General features: G+C 38.1%; 1 protein-coding gene across 1 annotated transcript in view; it reads left to right on the top strand.

The window, feature by feature from the left end:
- ANTXR2 (ANTXR cell adhesion molecule 2) overlaps positions 1-22,821 on the top strand; it is a 178,143-nt gene that overhangs the window by 73,512 nt on the left and 81,810 nt on the right. Inside the window, exons 12-14 of the mRNA XM_061420583.1 lie at positions 1,992-2,087; positions 18,809-18,853; positions 20,294-20,386. Coding sequence (XP_061276567.1) covers positions 1,992-2,087; positions 18,809-18,853; positions 20,294-20,386 — 234 coding nt within the window. The remainder of the gene's footprint in view (positions 1-1,991; positions 2,088-18,808; positions 18,854-20,293; positions 20,387-22,821) is intronic.

Genomic DNA, 22,821 nt, shown 5'->3' with positions numbered 1-22,821 from the left:
CAGACTAACACTTGTAAGGCAAGGCCATTTTAAGATGAGTATTGGTAGGTTCTTTCAGCTCCAGGCTCTCTCTCTATCAGCTCTTGGGATAAATGTGACTCTTGTCTTGATTTCTGGGCTTGTACTTCTTATTTGTTTTGAATGATAGGGTGTGTATCTCTGAAAACCTACCTTTGAAGACCCAAATTCCCACCCAGAGATAATGTATTGATTTATTTTTTTGATTTTTTTTTCCTTCCTTGAAGTCTTTTCTTAAAAAAAATAAAAACACAAACAAAACATGATTACTGGGGATATCAGAGAGTAAGCCTTTGAAAGAGACACCTTGTTCTCTTGGAAAATTGATCTCTATGCTAAAAATTAAGTATTCTTCTTTGTGTCATAGCTCAGTTGGTAAAGAATTTGCCCGCAATGCAGGAGACCCTGGTTCGATTCCTGAGTTGGGAAGATCTGCTGGAGAAGGGATAGGCTACCCACTCCAGTATTCTTGGGCTTCCCTGTGGCTCAGCTGGTAAAGAATCTGCCTGCAATGTGGGAGACCAGGGTTCAATTCCTGGGATGGGAAGATCCCCTGGAGAAGGGAAAGGCTACCCGCTCCAGTATTCTGGCCTTGAGAATTCCAAGGACTGTATTCCATGGGGTCCCATGGGGTTGCAAAGAGTCGGAAACACTGAGCGACTTTCACTTTGTGTTTGTGGCTCTTGCCATCTCATTTCTTTGGAGTTCATTCTCTTAGTAAATAGTTTTACATACCTGGCCTGGAATATACCTGGATAAGTAGATTGGGAATAGGCCCTGCCTTCTAGAACTCATAGTGAATACAGAAAAGACAAATTAAATCATTGTAGTTCATCATAAATAAATAAGCAAACCAAATAAATAAATTGTGCTAAGTGCTAAAGTTTAAGGTTCAGAGAACTATGCCATGTACGGTAAGAAGGGATATTTTCTAGCCAGAAGGTACGAGGAAGGCTTCCTGAGGAAGTGGCTTTAGCTACGCCCTGTAGGATGAATAGGTAGTTGGTAGATGAAGCAGGTAGAGGCTGAGCCCAGGACAGAGGTGTTAGGGCTGGAGGAGCTTGTCATTAGGAAGTGAAAGAACACCAGTGTGGTTTGTGGTTGAGAGTGGGTAGCACTTGAACTGGCATGGGTGATGCTCTGATATATGAATGCATAAAATTGCATCCTTTCATTGATACGTGTGTACCACTTGCCAACAAGAACTGTTGTTGGTTTGTCACCTATTTGGTGAGTTTTGGTATTCATCTTGTCCTACCATTTAAGTATATGAAGAAATAATGCCCATCATCAAAAGGTCTGGGGAAATTCTGCATAAATTCTGCCTAGAGGTAATCATGCTTGTAGCCACAATAATCTTTTCCCAGAGACGAAAGATGGGGACCATAGGGACTGTTCATAGGGCTTCCCAGGTGATACTAGTGGCAGAGAACCTGCCTGCCAAGGCAAGAGAGGAAAGTATGTGGTTTGATCCCTGGAGTAGGAAAAGGCAACCCACTCCAATGTTCTTGCCTGGAGAATCCCATGGACAGAGGAGCCTGGTGGGTCGCAAAGAGTTGGACATAACTGAAGTGACTTAGCACACACAGAACAGGACCATTCGCACAACTCCAAATTGTGATTTTTTTTCCTATTTTTCTTTAAGGTGTAATTTCAGACACTTTGGGAGGGTTTTATACTTATCCTTGCCTGTCTTAACATAATATATATGAGGTATAATATGAGGGAATTTAATACAAATAGATTATATTTAGTATATTATATAAATATAATAAAATGGAATATAATATAGGTAGTATATAAGTAGTAAGATAATTTATACAATTTAAGAATGTAAAGGAATATATTAGCAATCTGGTTTAACATTATTATGCTTCCTATCATTTTTTCTGGTGTTTCCTTAAAAAGTACATATTTGGGATTTGACTGTCAACTTTGCTGACTGCCTTGTTTTTGTTTTCGGCTTCCTCCAGTCTACTGGGATTGCAGCCCTCATTGCTATTTTGGTGTTACTGCTGCTCTTGGGTATTGGACTGATGTGGTGGTTTTGGCCCCTTTGCTGCAAAGTGGTAAGTAAGAAGGATTTGCAGTCCTCCTTTTTTTTTTTAAACATCAAGGTGTAAATTAAGGCTGAAATATGAATCAGTGCCACATTGCTCAACAACAGCAAAGTTTCGATTAGAAAATTGAATTTTAATAGTTATATATTTTAATCATTGTAAGAAATTCTGTTCATGCCTGCTAATAAATGTTTACTATAAAACTTAATCTAGAAAGTACTTCAAAATCAGGTTTAGGGGAAGAAGAGAAGAAGGTAGGAATAATGATAGGGATAAAGGGTTTCCCACTCAAGTACAAAAGAATTTCAAGTAAATTGAATGATATGTTCTACTGGATTCATTGACAGGGATTGATAATCTGTCAGGTTTGGGGTTTGTTTTGTTTTCATTGCTTATTGAATGTTTCATTATCTCTTTGAAAGATACACTATTTCAGGACGTTTTCTGTTTGCCTCTTGGGGAAATCATTTTAGAAATAAGTCACATGCAAATGTTAGGTATCTGTGAAACAGTCACTTTGAAGTTATGACAGTTGGTTTGAGGTTGTGTCCTTTTTCATGCTTGAGTAAAAGCTCTGAAAGAACATGGATAGACACAAGCTCTCTGGTGCTACTGTAGCAAATTGCCACACATTTGCTGGCTTAAAGCAACACAAATTTATTACCTAACAGTTATGTAATCACAGATCCAACATGGGTCTTGCTGGGCTAAACTAAGCTGAAAAGTATCGACAGTGATACATTCCTCTCTTAATGCTCTAGAGGAGAATCTGCTCCCTTGCTTTTTGCAGCTTGCAGGGGCTCCTTCCATTCTTGCCTAGTAAGCCCTTCCTCCAGCTTCAGAGCCAGGCATGTTGCATCTCTGTCACCATTCTTCTGTAGTCACTTGTCTTTCTGACTCCAAACCCAGCTGGGAAAGGACCTCCAGTATCAAGGAACCATGTGATTAGGTTGGACCCACCTTGATGCATGCATGCATGCATAATCTCTCATCTCAAGATCCTTCATGCTAATCACATCTGCAAGGTCTCTTTGGTCCTTGAAGACAGGTTATTCACAGTTCCAGGGAATTAGAGTGTGGATATCCTTGTATGTGTGTGTGTGCTCAGTTGCGTGTGACTCTCTGTGACACCATGGACTGTAGCCTTCCAGGCACCTCTGTCTATGGGGTTCTCCAGGCAAATATACTGGAGTGGGTTGCCATATCCTTCACCAATGGACCATCCTGTCCCAGGGATTGAACCTGTATCTCTTGCATCTCCTGCTTTGGCAGGTGGACATCTTTATGGGGCCATTATTCTGCCTGTCACAGGTGGAACTCTGAGTAACAAACATTGGCACAGTTCAAGCAATATAACTTGGATTGTTCAGGCTTCATAGAAAAGGTTATTCTGAAGAAGCGCTCCTTCAAAGCATGCCTACCACCTATTTTGATATCCTCTTATCAGCACCTTATATTGAATTTTATGTTTTGTGGATCACAGTAGTGTTTTACGTAATATTACTAGACTGACTCTTTTCCCCTCTCACCCTTGCTGACTGATTTCCACTCCTTGCAACTTCAGGCAGTGCTTTGTATTACTTCTGCATTTATTATTCATTGTACTTCAGTCCACTTTCATGAGGCAACTTTGCAGTCCTTTATCTCAGAGCAGTTGGCCACGGAGGAGGCACGGAATTAATTTAGACAACAGCAGAGACATGAAGCATCCTGTCTCTTTGCTGAACTAATCAGTTTCCTGCATAGCAATTTCTGCTCAGTTTCCTGTTGTAACCTTGATTATCTTAGATATGGTGATTTTTAGATGAGCTAACTTTCTTGAGTCTCAAATTAAAAAGCAAAAAGGTGCCTTAATGTGATTTGTACTCCTTACTTTTTTAATTTAAAATTCACAGGGGTGGTTTTCATTCTTTTGTTACTTTGCATTTTCATCTACTATTGACCAGAGGGCTCAAAAGTGTTAAAGTATATGGTTTTTTAAAAGGACACTTGCGAAGAATGAACTGGACTTCTTTGTGAGGTTGCTGAGTGCCTGCTCAGTTGCTAAGTTGTGTCTGACTCTTTTGTAACCCCCTGGACTGTATGTAGCCTGCCAGGCTCCTCTGTCAGTGGAATTTCCCAGGCAAGAACACTGGAGTGGGTTGCCATTTCCTTCTCCAGAGGATTTTCCTAACCCAGGGATCAAACCCAAGTCTCCTGCTTGGCAGGCAGTTTCTTTACCACAACAGTTGATGTAATCAAATGAAGTCTTCACCGTCACATGGGGTGTATCCAGGGGATTCGATCATCAGGTAGTGAGAATAGATCCATTCCGTCCCTGAAACTCTGCAGATTGGAAATCAGGAATTATATTTCTTTATGCAGGGTGCAGAGGGACACCATTAAGGTGTGTTTTTAGGCTGTCAGGAGGGCTTCCTATTTACAGAAACATCATGAATGCTTATTAATTTCTGCAACTTATTTAATAGAGAGAATCATCCATATTTTACATTTAGAAATATAGACTACATAGCCTTGAGTATGAACTTGCATTTAGATCTAAAAATAAATGAATTGGGCTTTCCAGGTGGTGCTAGTAGTAAATAACCCACATGCCAATGCAGGAGATATAAGAGATGCTGCTTCAATCCCTGGGTCAGTAAGAAAATGTAAGAAATGGCAACCCACTCCAGTATGCTTGCCTGGAAAATCCTATGGACAGAGGAGTCTGGTGGGCTACAGTCCACAGGGCCACAAAGAATCAGACATTACTGAGCGACTGAGCACATAAATGAATCAGAACAAATGTTTCCTAAAAACACAGATTTAAAAGCAGAGAGAAAGTAGAGGCAACATTCTGCATTCAGCCCTTAGTAATCTGAGCCAGTGCTGGGCTTGGAATTAGGGGTTCAGAAATGACTACCATATGATATGGAAACTCATATTTTAGCATGAAGCACAGAATGGTAGAGAAACTGAGAATGGAGGTTCATGAGTACGCCAGGAGCAACACATGTCAGGAACACAAAGGAAAGAGGGATTTGCCAGAATTGAGGGATTATTTCAGGGAAACTGGATGGAGCTGCCGATTCCAAACCGATTTGGAATATTGAACAAGACTTTGGCAGTTGATGAGGGACATTTCCTATGAGGTGTGTGTGGAATTACAAGTTATTCAGATGGGCTTTGAGATGTCCTAGGCTGAGGTCTAACATGCCAGGGAGGGGAGTGGTGAAAGATGGTTTAGGATCTAGGCATGAACCTCCTATGTCTTTGAGGACGTTTGAACTCACCCCAGGGGTGAGGAGAATACACTGGAAAGATTTGATCACTGATCCCCTGAAAGAAGCTTTACTTGCTGTACATGGTGCTGAGATCTGGTCCCGGTGGGGATTAAGTCTTATCCAACTGAGACCCATCAGCTATTGAAATACAAGCCAGTAATAGACAGTGAGCCTTAGACATGGCAGTGGGCAGGGGAGGGGCAACATAGGGATTGGGGGAGTGGGGAGTACAAACTATTGGGTATAAGTTAGGCTACAAGGATGTATTACACAACTCAAGAAATATGGCCATTATTTTGTAATAACTGTTAGTGGAGTGTAACCTTTAACATTTGTATTTAAAAAAAAGATATAGCCTGAGCAAAGTATCTCTAACGAAGTATAGAGAGTTGGAATATAACAAGTAAGCTAAATCAGTTAGAGAAAGATGAGAAGGTGATGTGAAAAGGAAGGGTCAAAGGAAACCATAACCTTATGAAAAACAAGATCTTGAGTATAACAGAAGGTGTACCATGATGGTACAATTGCAGGATATTTATTTATTTGATTATGTTTAGAGAACATATTTCCACAATGCTGGTATTAGAATATGATTAGTTAATTGTTAACAGCGTTCGTTATTAGGGATTATTTTGAACTTTGACTATCAGCTATTACCGGTAATAATTCTTTTTAATAGGAAATGAAATGCATTTATTTCAACTTAGTGTTAGTCACTCAGTTGTGTTTAACTCTTTGCAACCCCATGGACTGTAGCCTCTGTCCATGGAATTCTCCAAGCAAGAATACTAGAGTGAGTTGCAATTCCCTCCTCCAGAGGATCTTCCCAACCTAGGGATCGAACTTGGGTTTCCCTTATTGCCGGTTGATTCTTTACTGTCTGAGTCACCAGAGAAGTCCTTATTTCAGCTTGGTGTTGTGTAAATTTCTTTTGTTTGAGTGTCTTTTAAGTACTGGGACAAACATTTAGTCTTTCAACTGAAATATGATTAAACAGCTTAAAATGTCTGTTTTCAGGCACATTTAGACTATGTCAGCCATCACCTCCTTGGGAATCATATGCTTAGAAGCTCTTATCGAGATAGAAATCCTGGAATGGAAAAAAAAACCCTGAACAGAGGGTTCTTCATTGAATCATTTCATATTTTTAAAAAATATCTTGTGAAATAATGTAACCATTCATGTTTCAGAGATTAAAATTTCACAGATATCTAATTAATGACTCAGCAATGACAGTGTTACCTATGTCTTAGCCTGGATTTTTTTTTCTGCTCCTAGTAACTGGAAGGCTTTCAGAGTAGCTGCTCTCAGATTTCCATCCGTGGTGTCTCTCTCACACCAGGGGAAAGGGTAGTTGGGTGAAACATCTCCAAGGATCAGTGTGGTTTAGGATAGCCCCTATGGTAAGGTGTCCGTGATCGTTGTCTTCTATGGCAAAAGAGACTTTACAGATATGATTAAATTCAGGATCTTGAAATAGGGAGATCATCCAGAATGACCTGCTGCTGCTAAGTCACTTCAGTCCTGTCCAACTCTGTGTGACCCCATAGATGTCAGCCCACCAGGCTCTCCCGTCCCTGGGATTCTCCAGGCAAGAACACTGGAGTGGGTTGCCATTTCGTTCTCCAATGCATGAAAGTGAAAAGTGAAAGTGAAGTCGCTCAGTCGTGTCCGACTCTTAGCGACCCCATGGACTGCAGCCTACCAGGCTCCTCCGTCCATGGGATTCTCCAGGCAAGAGTACCGGAGTGGGATGCCATTGCCTTCTCCCCAGAATGACCTAGCTGGCTCTAAATACCATCACTGTGCCCATATAAGAGGGTGACAGAGGAGATAAGACCATAGATGGGGAGAAGGCAATGTGACCATGGAGGCAGAGACCAAAGTGATGCAGCTTCTAGGCAAGGAATGCTGGTCACCAGGAGCTGGAGAGGCAAGGAGTGATAAACCCCTGGAGTCTGCAGAAGGAACCGGCTCTGATGACACCAGACTTTAGTTATAAGACTCAGTTTGGACTCCTGGCATCTAGAACTGTAGGAATATAAATTTCTGTTGTGTTAAGCCACTAAGTGTGTGGTAATTTGTTATTGCAGCATTAAAGATCTAACAGATTCCCTACATGATTCTGATATTCTCCAGAGCTGGGGATCACTGCTCAGGGCTATTGATTTTGGGGAATTCTTATGGAATATGTTTTTGGATCAACTCATTACAAAACCTACCTATGGAGTACAGGAAGTTGTAAGATGGGAGACAAGGAAATATTCTTAAAATGTTTGCAGTGATTCTGTGGCAGTTAAAACCCATGTGCGTTCTTTAAAATTAGAGTTACCATTCTGTTTTGTTTTGGGTCAACTGTCAAGTAAATACGTGTAATGCTTTATATACGGAGTAGAATTTACTCACTGTTTCAGAGTGACAGGGATTTGTTGAAGAAAGAGGTTTCCTATTTTAAGAAGTATCCAAGACATATATGATATTAGAACCCATTGACAGCAAAGATCCGTGGTCAGCTTTCTCAGGGTGCTTGTTATTTGATGGTAGAAACCAGTACAGTCCCGTTCATATTCAGATATCCACTATTTCAAAATTATGAGAGAGAAAGACAAATACTATATGTTTCCACTTATTTGTGCAACCTAGAAAACAAAACAAAGGAACAAATATAACCAAACAGAAGACATGGATACAGAGAACACACAAGTGGTTGCCAGAGGGGGAAGGGGTGAGGGATGGGTGAAGGGGATTAAGACGTCCAGAATACAAGTTATAAGATAAATTAGTCATGAGGATATAATGTATGGAACAGACACAATAGTTGTATTGTTATAACTGTCTATGATATAAAAATATTGAACCACTATGCTATACATGCAAAACTATTTTAAGTCAATTAAACTTTAAGAAATCATGATAGTTCCTAGACCTACTATTATATTTCATTATTTGATGAATTAATAAAGAAGCACATAGTATTTCTGTTTCACAGATCTGGTTTCTTGTTTTTAAAAGTAGATTTGACAGTTACATTTCAGTACAATTGGGTTCCTTTTAATCCTGTGTATTTTAATTTAGCTTGTTTAGTCTAGGAAGGGGTTTATTGGTCCCCTATAATCAGATTGCCAAAGAGGAACATAGAATAAAAAGGGTTAGGAAAAAACTCCCCAAATAGAATCTCTGGCTACCAATGATGCTTTTAATATGAGCTTATTTTGAAATGTTAAATCTTTCGATTCATTTAATGAGTATATTCAAGGATAAAAGAGACAGGTGATATCATTAAAGACAGATTAAAATGTTGCAGATTTGTGTCCTCTGTGTGCCTAGGTTTTCCATGGCAAATAGGATCTAAATCAATGATTTTTGGAGAACTTTATCTTGTAGTAATAGTAATAGTAGTAATAATAGTGGAACCCTTATGCAAAGCTGGAACTTTTAGGCACTATCATTAGTGAACTATAGAGTATGTTGAATTTGCAAACTATTCCATCAAGGGGGAAGTTCTCATTTTTGTCTAAAGTAATTTCTCACAACCTGTTTATGTTTCTGTTTCCTACTCATTGAATAACCTCACACCCATCCTTTACAACTGCTTTTCTATAACAAAGATGTCAGCAGCATCCTTCCTTTTCCTTAGATTAAAAAAGGGGAGAAGTTAAAAACAATCAGGTATTGAATCATGAGGGAAATATGAGAAGATACGGCTCTTTGCATCACTGTTTAACTCATAAGATGTGTGGAGTTTACGGCAGGTTTGTTTCACTACCAGGATAGCAGAACTGACCGTCCTTCAGTTGCATCATTTGGAAGAACTGGGCATTCTGCAAAATTACAGATGTAAGGCTAATGAGGTGGCAAACAAAGACTTTCTGGAGTGTTGTCAGTTAGAGTGTGTTATCCAGCTGCAAATAAATGTCTGAATATGCCGGAAATGATAAATGTTCACTTTGCTCTAGTGTCCCTGGCCAAAGTTCTCCATCCACAAGGGAAAACCGCAAGCTCATTTTTCCTCAGTCCATTTAAGACATTGCATAAAGATCTCATAAATCTGTTTAAAAAACCGTTTTAAAAACTTATCTTTTTAAAGCCCAATTTACTAACAAGTAAGCTGGGCTTTCATGATGAGGATATATCTGACTAGAGCTGTATAGAATCGTTTTCTTAGCCAGCAACAGCTGTGCTGTTCTTTCTAAATAGTAATAATGCTTCTACATTGCACTTGTTTTTTATTGTTGAGGAGGGCTCTTGGTGCCTTTATTGAGTTACTTTGAAAGCAGCCTGATTTTTTTTTTAAAGAATGCACAATAAAACAGAAGGAATTTAAATTTTAATATGCCTTCCTTGCACCATTAATTAAAATGATTTATGTTTGGTTGCCCCTTTGAAATAGAGTGTGATGTTAGTACTTATTGGTTCTATGGTGATGTTTTCCAACAGAGCATCATTACAAAACAGGTTATCACACTCTTCCCAGTCTTAGTTTATTTATCTTGACGGCAGTACCTTTACTTAACTCCAGGAGAAGACACTCTCACGGGGCTTCCCAGGTGACCCAGTAGTACAGAATATGCTTGCTGATAGAGAAGACGCAGGTTCGATCCCTGGGTCGGGAAGATGTCCTGGAGGAGGAAATGGCAAATTCTTGCCTGGAGAATTCCATGGACAGAGGAGTCTGGCTGGCTACAGTCCATGGGGTTGCAAAAGAGTCAGACACGACTGAGCATGCGTGCTCCCCAACCCTTCAAAGCACACTCTCACATCGTTCTTCCCAGTCCTCATTAGGCATTTAAAGTTATATTTATTGTCCAGACTTCCCACTATTATTTGTTTATTCAAAGCAGTCTCTTTGAACATTGGTGAGTCTGTCAGGGAGGAAAGGAAAGGGAGGCAGATAACCTGACCATATCTTGGTCTCATTGTTGAAAGCAACTCACTTTGTGGGATTTGGAAAAGGACTTCCCAAACACTAATGTCAGAGAACTTTGTATTCATGAGAGGAAAGGCATTGCACTTGTTCTATGATCTTATCCAGAAAGAAAGGGAAGAGTGAAAGGAAATCCCACATGCATTTTAAACAAGTTTTTGTACACACTAAGAATGAGTTCCTGAAGTCTGTGGACCCTTAGGTACTTAGATGACATTGCTGAAATACTGGGCATTTGTTTCTGTCACTGGCAAGAGTCACTTCTGAAATACTACTTGATCTACAGTCATTACACAGTATCTTTTTTTTCAATCTAAGGCAGTTCACTGTTGACAGTTCTTTTCACTCTTTTCTGAATATCGGAACATATGATCGCATCAAGCTGGCTGCAGGCTCCAGTGCTGACATTTTCTAGCGCAAAGAATGCCCACATCACTCGAACATTTGAAAAGTGTTAATGAGCAGATCAAAAGGACTGTTGCCTGAAGCAGCTAACTTTTTCTTTTTTTTTAAAATCGGCTCTCCTCCAAACTGAAATCTTCATTCTAGCAGCTAAGTAGATGAGATATAATCCTCTCTGATGATGATAATAACAAATGAAAAAAAAAATTGGAGAAGAATCAAACTCTGCATATGGTTCATAAAGTGGTGAAAGTGTTTTCCAGAATCTTCAATATCGAGTTGAAGGATGCTAAGTAGAAAAAATCCTGGCAACTAGGCAATATTATGCCTTTTAAAATCTGCAAATTCTCATAAAATATGGTGCATACGAATACATCCTTTTCTGAGATGAGTGTTCTTGCACTATTTAATACAAGAATGGGATTCTCATGACTGTTATTTTTAATGTATTTGGACAACAATCAGGTTTCCTTTTCTCCTGCACTAATTTTACTGAAATGTAGGGACATCAGTGGACACAGACTTTCGCCATTTTTGGCTTTTGGACTGAATGACTTCAGATTATTTTCACTCTCCTTTGTTACTTATGAGCCTGTGTGGTACAATGGCCAGACGGAGCATTTACAAACATCAAATACACGCAACATTTATTTCCTGTTCCAACATTTCTAGGGCAATGATGTTGGGCATATGAATTAATATGTTATATCCCTATAAAATGAGGATGATAGCATCTGTCTCATACAGTTACCATAAATATTGCTTTGTATCTGTTTGTCTATCTCTATCTATCTCATCTACCTATTCATCTATCTAACCATCCATCCATCCCACCAAGTAATGTACTTCTCAACACATCTTAAACTTTTTCTCCTGTACCCTTTGCCTTGGCAATCCAAACTTTATTTTAAGAGAATGTCATGTGCCAGAGAAAGTTGAACCCAGAGTTTGGAGGTAGGTGGACCAGCGTTCTGAGTTTAAATACTAATTCTAATGTTTTCTCTGTATATCCTTGGACAAGTTACTGAATTCAGAGCCTCCCTTTCCTTATATTTAAAATAAACATAGTAACTGCATAGCATTATTATGAAAATGGAAGAAATGTGGAGTGTGTGGCATATGCCAGCACCAATAAAATGTGGTTATTGTTAATAATATTAACAGCACACAGATGAGCCTTGGGTCTGTTTCAGTTTCTGAAAGTGCTGTTATTTGTTGTGGTGGTGGTTGTGTCTCTTAATCTACAAGATCAAATTTTTATTTATGCAGAATTTTAAGGGTTTTTTTTTCCATTGTTAACAATGTAGAAAGTATACTTGCCAGGATTTCAAAATCAATTTAAATTTATAATAAGTCATGCATTTAGTCATACATACAATTAATTACACATTATTGGAAAAACAAACCCTAATGTTCTTTTCTGAAATAAGGTGAACACAAATACATGTAGACATATGGCCTACTTAATTACGTAAAGGCATAGAAGCAAAAGACCTGTTGGAAATATTGTGATACATATTTTGTCTTTATCATTCTATTAGAATTTTCATTTTGGAAAGGACCTATAGTGAATCAAGTTTATTTCCCAGATGAAGAAACTTAGCATGGGCTTATATTTTCCCATCTGTCTTTGAGTTCATTAGCTCTTGGACTTTATTGGTCAAAAGAGACATTTGATACTTCATTTTCTTTGGAACTAGCAATATTTTATTTTCATGGAAATCTTTATCAGTCATCATTTACATCTTTTTTCTCCATTAAAAAAATAAATTTAGAGGTTGGCTATGAGCCTTTGCAAACATTCTCAACTAGTTCCTTCAACTCACTTTCAATCATGTCTTTAGTATCTGTTGTTTTCACAGCACTGTATTAGGCACTATGATATTTTTAAAGAGGGAGAAATGATATTGCCCCTAAGAAATCAACACTTCTGAGGGGTAGTTGAAAAATTCCAAAATAAACATATAAACCCAAATTGATGAAGCATGAATGGTTCAACTGGGTAGTAATGTTTATATTGTTAAAAGTTTTAAAGTTTCTAGATAATGGAATGGAAAGTTGGTAGACTACTCTATGAAGGATGGAAGGGACTTAATATGGAAATGGTCATTTTATCCGGGGTAGCAAAGGGGTCTTCAGTCAATCTGGAGTTAGAGGTACACAAACAGAGATTTTGTAGATAGAGTGTTGAATTGAGGGCCATGCTAAGGCATTTGAACAATGAGAGTGCAAGAGGACTCATGCACTGAAAAAGGACTTTTTGTTTTCTGGGTTGTGGCTTATGATAACAGACAACGTCTCTGATACAGAAGGTAAAAATGCCTCTCATTATCCTGTGGTGAGGTTGTCAGCAGCGTCAGATGAGGATTTTAAACTGAAACTTGATTTGCCCATATCCATGCTAAAACTCGATGCTATGCAGGATAATGAGCATGATAAATATGACATAAAAAAAGAGGTGTTATGGAGGTGGATGTTCAGTAATTCTCAAGGGGATATAGGCGGCACTGGTGTGAAGAACCTGCCTGCCAATGCAGGAGACGTGAGAGATGCGGGTTGCATCCCTGGGTTGGGAAGATCCCCTGGAGGAGGGCATGACAACCCAGTCCAGTATTCTGGCCTGGAGAATCCCATGGACAGAGGAGCCTGGTGGGCTACAGTCCATGGGGTCGCGAAGAGACAGCTGAAGCAACTGAGTGTGCACATGCACATAGTCTAATATAGGACTGGGGATGCTGTTTCAGTTCTCAGAGATTCATACACCCTACAAGGTGTACATGTAGTAACCAGAGTAAATTTAAAATCCTCACAAGGAAATGAAAATGAGTACCATATATTAAATTAGACTTGGTGGAATGGAGGTACCTTAGCTTCTTCCCAGTGAAAGAACTCTAGAGCACTTTATGATAATTTGCAAAACTGAGTAGAAGCATGATGTGTAAGGTTCTTCCCCAAATTCAGTAATTCCTTGATTTCAGTTGTGGTCACTGGAACATTTGATCCATTTTGACTAGAGAAATGATCAATTAAGCTCCTATTGCAATCAATTAAACTTCTTGAGAGTCCCTTGAACTGCAAGAAGACCACACCAGTCAATTCTAAAGGAAATCAACCCTGAATATTCATTATAAGGAATGATGCTGAAGCTGAAGCTCAAATACTTTGGCCACCTGATGTGAAGAACTGACTCACTGGAAAAGACCCTGACGCTGGGAAAGATTGAAGGCTAGAGGAGAAGAGGGCAGCGGAGGATGAGATGATTGAATAGCAGCACCGACTCAATGGACACGAATCTAAGCAAACTCTGGGAGATGGGGAAGGAAAGAGGAGCAGTCCACGGGGTTGCAAAGAGTTGGACACAACTTAAGAGACTGAACAGCAAACAACAACAAGCTTAGAAAAATATTGACCTGGATGCATAGATTAGAATGATGGATGAGTTAGAGATAGAGAAGCAAGCTGCATGTATAATTTAGCTACAAGTAAAACATGTAGGGGCTTCCCAAGTGGCTCTAGTGGTAAAGAACCTGCCTGCCAATGCAGGAGACATAATGAGACACGGGTTCCATCCCTGTGTCAGGAAGATCCTCTGGAGGAGAGCATGGCAATCCACTGCAGTATTCTTTCTTGGAGAATCCCATGGACAGAGGAGCCTAGCAGGCTGCCGTTCATAGGGTTGCAAAGAGTCGGACACTACTAAAGCGACTTTACACACACACACATGCAAAGCATGTAGACATTAATGCCAAAATAAAGCGATGGTAATTATAGATCAATCCTAGTTTTCAATATGTTATTAATTAAAATGCATGGAATGAAGGTGAGGACTGCCAGGGGTGCATCTGTTTTTCCTGAGTACCATGCCTTTAATTAATGGCTTGGTCACACTTAAAATACTATTTATCAGTTCTAGAATCCACACTTTGAGATATTGTACAAATGAATACATACTAAAGAAACTGACCAAGATCACCCAATATCTCAGACCATTACATGAAAAATGATTGTGAGGTTTAGCTGTCAGATGATATATGGTTCGTATTCAAAAACAGGAAACCCTCTCTTCTGGAATTAAAAATAGTTGTCTCTGTGTGTGTGTATACATTTCACACTGTAGGATCAGGGCTAAAAAGTGGAAACTACGAAGAGGGAGGTTTTGGCTTCATTTAGGGGAAAATTTTTCAAATGATGTGGGTTCCTTGCCAGGGGAATGAATTGCTTAGTGAAGTAGTGAATTTCTCTTTATTGCAGGAATTCAGACATAGTTGGATGACAACTAGGTGGGGATTTTTCAGAATAATGAAGTTCTGGTTGGATGCATTGGGGAAGTTGAAAAATATTGTACTAGATATTTTTAAGGTCTAAAGACTCTCGAGTTCATGATTTTAGGTAGTGATAATGGGAATGGATGTGAGAGTTGGATTATAAAGAAAGCTGAGTGCCAAATAATTAATACTTTTGAACTGTGGTGTTGGAGAAGACTCTTGAGAGTCCCTTGGACAGCAAGGAGATCCAACCAATCCATCCTAAAGGAAATCAGTCCTGAATATTCATTGGAAGGACTGATGCTGAAGCTGAAGCTCCAATACTTTGGCCACCAGATGCGAAGAACTGAGTCATTGGAAAAGACCCTGATGCTGGGAAAGATTGAAGGCAGGAGGAGAAGGGGACGACAGAGGATGAGATGGTTGGATGGCATCACCGACTCAATGGACATGAGTTTGAGCAGGCTCTAAGAATTGGTGATGGACAGGAAGGCCTGGCATACTGCAGTCCATGGTGTTGCAGAGAGTTGGACATGACTGAGTAACTGAACTGAAATGAATGGCAATGGAATGTAAAGAATCCTTTCTTCTTCCTGTCATCTTTCTCTCCTCCTGCCCTCCCTCCTTCCTTTCCCCTCGCTTCCTTCCTTTACCTCCCTCCTTCCTTCCTCTTCTCCTCTCTCCTTCCTTCCTTCCCTTTCCTCCTTCCTTCCTTCCTTTCTTTCTTCCCTTCTTCCTTCCTCATTCTATCTTCTTCCATTTTCTTTTCTCTTTCCTGCCTTACTCCCTTTTCTCTCTTTCTAACTTCCTTTCTTCCCTGCTTTTCTGCTAGACACTTTGCTAAGTTCTGGGAATATAATTAGGAACAAAGCAGACATAAAATTCATTCTCATAGAAGTTACAGTGCTTTGGAGTTGGATAAAATTATCAATTGTGATCAATGCTAGGGGAGAACAAACAGGCATCCATGCATATTAAGGAAATCTGAACTACTTTGAGAAGACTGGGGAATTCATGGTGGGGAAAGGAGAGGAAAAGATAGGAATGTGGGGAGAAAGAGAGACAGACACACACATGCACACTGCAGAGACTAGAATATTTCAAAAAGTCTGTTGGACATGGTAAATGATTTGGTGACATCATTCAGAGGTGGGAATAAATTATAGATTATGAGAAAATTTTAAGGCTGCAATTTTAAAGAAAATGATTTACTTGAAAGAAACAGGGAAGACAGGAAGAAGAATTAGCTTTTAAATGAAGGTAATTAGGTTGGTTTTGACTCTGTTGAGTGTGAAATATTGACTGATCTGGTTTTCATTTATTTTGGACATGCATGTTGATAATGACATGCGTGCTTTTTTTTTTGATTTGCCATATTTTTATTTATTTTCTAGATTACTGTTATTTTATTTTTAAATTTTGTTTTATTATTGAAGTATAAGTGCTTTACAGTATTGTGCTAGTTTCTGCTGTACAGCAAAGTGAGTCAGCTCCATGTATACATATATCCCCCTTCTCTTGAGCTTCCCTTCCACCCTCCACTCCCATCCCACCCCTCTAGGTCATCACAGAGCAGTGAGCTTAGCTCCCGGTGCGTCTCCCACTAGCTATCTATTTTACACATGCCAGTTACATACGTCAATGCCACTCTCTCAGTTCGCCCCACTCTCTCCTTTCCCCTCACTTTGTCCACATATCCATTCTCTACATTTGCATCTCTATTCCTGCCCTGCAAATAAGCTGAGTGCTTCCTTTTTATAAAGGAAATGCATCTGTAGCATGATAACCTTTGCCTTATTTTACTACAGTATTATTTTAAATCTTTATCCTCTCTTGGCATTTATTTCTGGGCTAAATCTCAAAATTCACAGATTTCTATCCTTCAATATTACCAAAATGAACTGGAATTTTATGTTCATTGATAAAATGAACTTGGATAATAAAAGGGTTAAGTAAAAATAACAGCATTTCTTGTAGCATTCAAATGCTACGATGAATTAGTTTTGAGATTCAATCAAATTAAATTACTGTCCATTTATATCCATGTGATTGTGGTTACTATCTTTTTTTTCTTCCTGAGATTTAGATCTAAACCAAAATTAGAATGATGAAAATAATTATAAAAAAGATTATGAGTCAGTCTCTAAATATTTTTTAAAAGCCTTTCATTATGGAAAATTTCAAACATATGCAAAGAGAAAGAGTAAAATAATGAATCCACCATGTCTTCTTCACACAGCTTCAGTGATTCTCAATTATGGCTAATCTTATTTCATCTGTAACCCCATTCACTTCCCACCTCAAATTATTTTGGTGAAAATATCAGAATTATATCATTAACCTGGAAGTGATTTGGTATATATCTTTAAAATATAAGCATTCTGTAAAAAACATATTCAGGGATAGTTAGGGAGTTTGGGATGGACCATGTACGCACTGCTATATTTAAATTGGATAACCAACAAGGACTTACTGCATAGCACATGGAACTCTCCTCAGTGTTATGTGGCAGCTTGGATGGGAGGAGAGTTTGGGGGGAAATGGATACATGTATATGCATGATTGAGTCCCTTCACTGTTCACCTAAAACTATTATAACATTGTTTGTTAATTGGCTATACCCCAATACAAAATAAAAAGTTAAAAAAAAATAAAAACATATTCATGATAATAGATACCAGTACAGTAAAAGAATTCTTTGATGATATTTATTTTCAAAGCTACTCTTTTAAAATTTTAAGCATCTAATAACAGAATTGAAACATTTGACCTTAAATGAAGTGGAGCAGTTATATTTTCAAAGTTTTCCTTCTTAGTATACAGACTTGGATGTGTACCCAAATTATCAGAAGCCATTGGCACTTGGTCCGTCATTTTCTATCAGGATGGTATGAAAGTCCAGACACCCCAATACCAGTGAAGATCATTTAAATCAGATTTCAGTCTATATTCCTCTCACATAAAGAATTAACCATATCAGACTTCATGAAATAATCCACTGAGGAAAGGAATCTTAGCTAAGAGGTTGATTTGTTTCTAGAAAAAAAAAAAGGTGAGGAAAGAGAGTATGTTCATCTCCCTTATCTCATCCAATGCAAACTGATTTTTATATCATCAATTTGAAAAGAATCAGTGAATCACAGCAGGAAGACTTTGCTAGTAAATACCCTCTCCATTTGAGGGAACAAGCTGTAATCTAGTGAAAAATGTTTGCATTTTAACATTAGAAGAAACACCTAGTGAAAGGTATTTGACAGTTTTCTTGTTATTCACCTGAAAAATGAAGCTATAATGTATCTATATCCTAAAGATAAAATGAGTGAATGTGCTGGTTGGTTAGCTAGTTAGTTAAAAAAAAAAATGACTAGTAGTTACTGGTTAGTCAAAAGCTAGTTAAAAAAAAAAACCCAGTTTTAAAGGGCGATAGGAGGGAGAGGGTGCGAAGATTTGGGAGAATGGCATTGAAACATGTATACTATCATGTATGAAACAAGTCGCTAGTCCAGGTTCGATGCATGATACTGGATGCTTGGGGCTGGTGCACTCGGACGACCCAGAGGGATGGTATGGGGAGGGAGGAGGGAGGAGGGTTCAGGATGGGGAACACGTGTATACCTGTGGCGGATTCATTTCGATATTTGGCAAAACCAATACAATATTTTAAAGTTTAAAAATAAAATAAAATAAATAAAAACAAAAAAAATAAAAAAAATAAAGGGCGATAGGGGGATAAGTATTGAGAAGCTAAGTTGATCAGGGACATCTTTGGCACCACCACAGTATTTTACTAATCTAATTATTTTATACATTCTTATTGTCTCTTCTCGATGTCACTGAAGTTCCTACATTTAAATTTTTTTTTTTTTTTTGGTACAGGTTATCAAGGATCCTCCTCCACCACCACCTTCTGCACCAAAAGAGGTAAATAAGTGCTTAATAAGTGATGTGGGTATTTTTTTTTTTTTGTATTTAGATATTATGCCAGATCTGATCAATTATGCTGTTGTTAGGTAACTCTGATATATTGACTTTTGAGTTTATGACTAAGTCACTTGTTATTTTTCAAACCTTGTGGTTTCTTTTACATGTTAGACGATAGGACCTTCATACATTGATAAACATAGACTTGCTATCAGGAGCAATAGTACATAGAGATTTAATTTACTTTTTATACCAATATGTGAATAATTTGCTGTTACTTACCTTATTTACAAAAAGTTGGAAGATCTAAGCTTGAAGTTTAAAGATATTATTACTTTCTTCAAAATTATTATCACTTTTATATTATTGCTATATGCTGTATTATCATACTATTAATATAGTATATATTAAATATCATATTACTAGTATATACCATATACTAGTAATATTGTGTTAGCAAGAAGAAACATGGCATTGTGCATTTTCAAAGCTTCTCAACTACCTTTTTAGTACCAATTTTGCAGGGTTCAAATTTACACACATGTTGAGACTTTCAGTTCAGTTCAGTTCAGTCGCTCAGTCGTATCCGACTCTTTGCGACCCCATGAATCGCAGCACGCCAGGCCTCCCTGTCCATCACCAACTCCTGGAGTTCACCCAGACTCACGTCCATCGAGTCAGTGATGCCATCCAGCCATCTCATCCTCTGTTGTCCCCTTCTCCTCCTGCCCCCAATCCCTCCCAGCATCACAGTCTTTTCCAATGAGTCAACTCTTTGCATGAGGTGGCCAAAGTACTGGAGTTTCAGCTTCAGCATCATTCCCGCCAAGGAAATCCCAGGGTTGATCTCCTTCAGAATGGACTGGTTGGATCTCCTTGCAGTCCAAGGGACTCTCAAGAGTCTTCTCCAACACCACAGTTCAAAAGCATCAATTCTTCGGTGTTCAGCCTTCTTCACAGTCCAACTCTCACATCCATACCTGACCACAGGAAAAACCATAGCCTTGACTAGGCGAACCTTTGTTGGCAAAGTAATGTCTCTGCTTTTGAATATGCTATCTAGGTTGGTCATAACTTTCCTTCCAAGGAGTAAGCGTCTTTTAATTTCATGGCTGCAGTCACCATCTGCAGTGATTTTGGAGCCCAGAAAAATAAAGTCTGACACTGTTTCCACTGTTTCCCCATCTATTTCCCATGAAATGATGGGAAAATAAGGTAGATTCCATGAATTGTGGAATGAAAGGAGCCCTTATATTCTGTAGAGCTTCACTAGAAATTTATACACGTAAGCAGAAGTACATACACTTGTGCTATGTGCAATTTTTACTATATTTCTTCCATATCAGTGGTATTATTCAGAAAAATATCTAAATGTGAGCCAGTTCTAAGTAACATTTTAAGAAATTATTAAACACCTTTTTAAAACTTGTCTCTGCGTAGGAGGAAGAAGAACCTCTGCCTACCAAGAAATGGCCAACTGTGGATGCTTCCTATTATGGTGGTCGAGGTGTTGGAGGAATTAAAAGAATGGAGGTTGGTATCTCTTAAAAAAAATAGAAGCTGCTAATCTGGAATATATATTTTTAGAACTATTAAGCCATGGAAACTACTTTTCACAGCTCAATTTCCTAATACCATCCAATTTTTCTTAACATGTGGTATTTTTGGGGGCAATTTTTTTTTCCATGGAATAATTCTAGCCATTTCAAAACTGTGCAAGAACTGACTTCATTAGCCAATGGATTGCATTGATAAGACGCCTGAATTCTAAAGGGCAAAACAAAATTAGGGATTTTCCTCACTGTTTTGGAAAAAATGACTACAGAGAACATCAACTTTGAAGAAGCCAACTACTTAAAGTTGTAACAATGATTGTCTTTGAAAAGATTCAGTAGTTAAGTACTGTTTGGGGAGAAAAAAATGTTAAACTATTCAGTAGAGTGGATATGACCCTATCACAAATGTAGAGGAAGTACCTTTAAGGCTTTTTAAAAATAGGTTTTATATTATAAAGTAATTAGCATCCAATTAAAATAAACATATTAAAAACATGAAAATAAAAATAGGTTTTAGTTGCCACTTATGAATAATCATAATTAATATTAAATATCATTTATAGAATGTATTAAATTTTTAGACTGGCAAAAAGTGTGGATTAAAATAGAACTTAAATATTATATCTTAAATATCAAATGAGGTCTTCTTATCACCACAGACATATTTTTCAATGTGGTGGAATAATTAATAATAAGCAAGCCCTGTCAGCACTGACCCCTTAACAGTGGCAGAGATAAGCCAGCCTCCCACCCAAGGGAGCAATTGGAGGGATTTTCTCATTGGTATCATGACTTTATTATTAATCACAGATCCTGGCAAAGCATGTATATAAGAAGATGTATGCAGGGGGAAAGCAGTTAGACAGGAATTAGCACAACGTGTTAGTAGTTGTCTTTGAATGGAGTGATTTTCAATTTGTGTTATGTATTTCCCTGCTTGTTCATGACCTATTTGTCAGTGAGCATGTACTAATTTATATCAGAATAATAAGCCTGATTCCACTTTGAAATCCACACATCTAGAATGCCACATGACAGTGGGGTTCAAATACACTGCACGCGTGCTCAGTTGCTCAGTCGTGTCCAACTTTTTGCGACCCTATGGACTGTAGCCCACCGGGCAACTTTGTCTATGGGATTCTCCAGGCAAGAGTGGTGAAGTAGGTAGCCACTCCCTTCTCCAGGGGATCTTCTCAACCCAGTGATGAAATCCAGGTCTCCTGCATTGCAGGTGGTCCTTTACCATCTGAGCCACCTGGTATATTTGTTCTTATTGAAAACACCAGGAATTGTGGCAGATTTTTGTTATTCCAATATTCTAGTATTCCAGAGATTAGGAGTCTCTTTCTACAGAAAATAAAAGCATATGCATGAGCTCCTGAATGGGTTCCAAGTTAAAAGGCATATTACTGGAATATGGTCAGGAAAGCCATGGGGCCATGAACATCCCAGAGTAACTCACATTTCAAGTTTTAAGAGTTATTGACTCTTTTATTTAAAATTTAGTCAAATTGAAATTTATTAATTTGTGTTTTAGTTTTGACTTAAACTGTCTGAGCCACTAGGGAAGCCCTAATATGAAATTACATTGCCCTTTCTTTTTAGCTGAAGAAAATTTATGAGAAGGACTCACTTACAAATCAGAGTCCATTTTGGTCATAGATAATTTTTTTTAAAGTTTTTTCTTTAATGTGGACCATTTTTAAAGTCTTTATTAAATTTGTTCAATTTGTTTTACATTTTGGTTTTTCAAAACAATATTGTTTGTTTCTATTTTACATTTTGGTTTTTTTGGCTACGAGGCATGTGGGATCTTAACTTCCCGGACAAGGGATCACATCCACTCCCCCTGCATTGGAAGGCAAAGTCTTAACCAATGGACCACTGGGGAAGTTCCCTAACCATGGATAATTTGGGCTACATTTTATGGACTACTCCATCAGTGAGGAGTAAATAAGGATGGGAATGATAAAAAAAATGAGCAAGTAAATATGGGCATCACAAAGGAGAAACACAATACGTAAAAATACACAATACAAATATACTGAGAATTAAGCACCATTGGACTTTTTCAAGTGTGAATTTATTTAAACTTGGAGAGGAAAAATAGAAAACATACCTTGTTTTAAAATCATGCCTATTCAAATCTGGAAAGTATTTTCCTTAAAAAAAAAAAAAAACCTTAAAGGGAAAGTAAATGGAATTATAGAAATCATGGTACATCTGAATTAAAAAATAAGTCTTTGTAACTAAATGTTGTTTTAAGCCAGGATAGGAATTTTAGTAGAAAGTCTTTCTTCCTTCTCCTTTACATTAAATACTTAAACACTATGGTAATGGTTATTTGCAGAAAGCTGGAGCTGAACTGATGTTAATAATAGCTGTTAGCACAGCTGAGCCACAGTACCTGAT

The sequence above is a fragment of the Bos javanicus genome, chromosome 6, assembly GCF_032452875.1.
Source record: "Bos javanicus breed banteng chromosome 6, ARS-OSU_banteng_1.0, whole genome shotgun sequence".
NCBI classification, from domain to species: Eukaryota; Metazoa; Chordata; class Mammalia; order Artiodactyla; family Bovidae; genus Bos; species Bos javanicus.
Note: the sequence above shows the minus strand (reverse complement) of the source record. Positions and strands in the feature narration are given on the sequence as shown.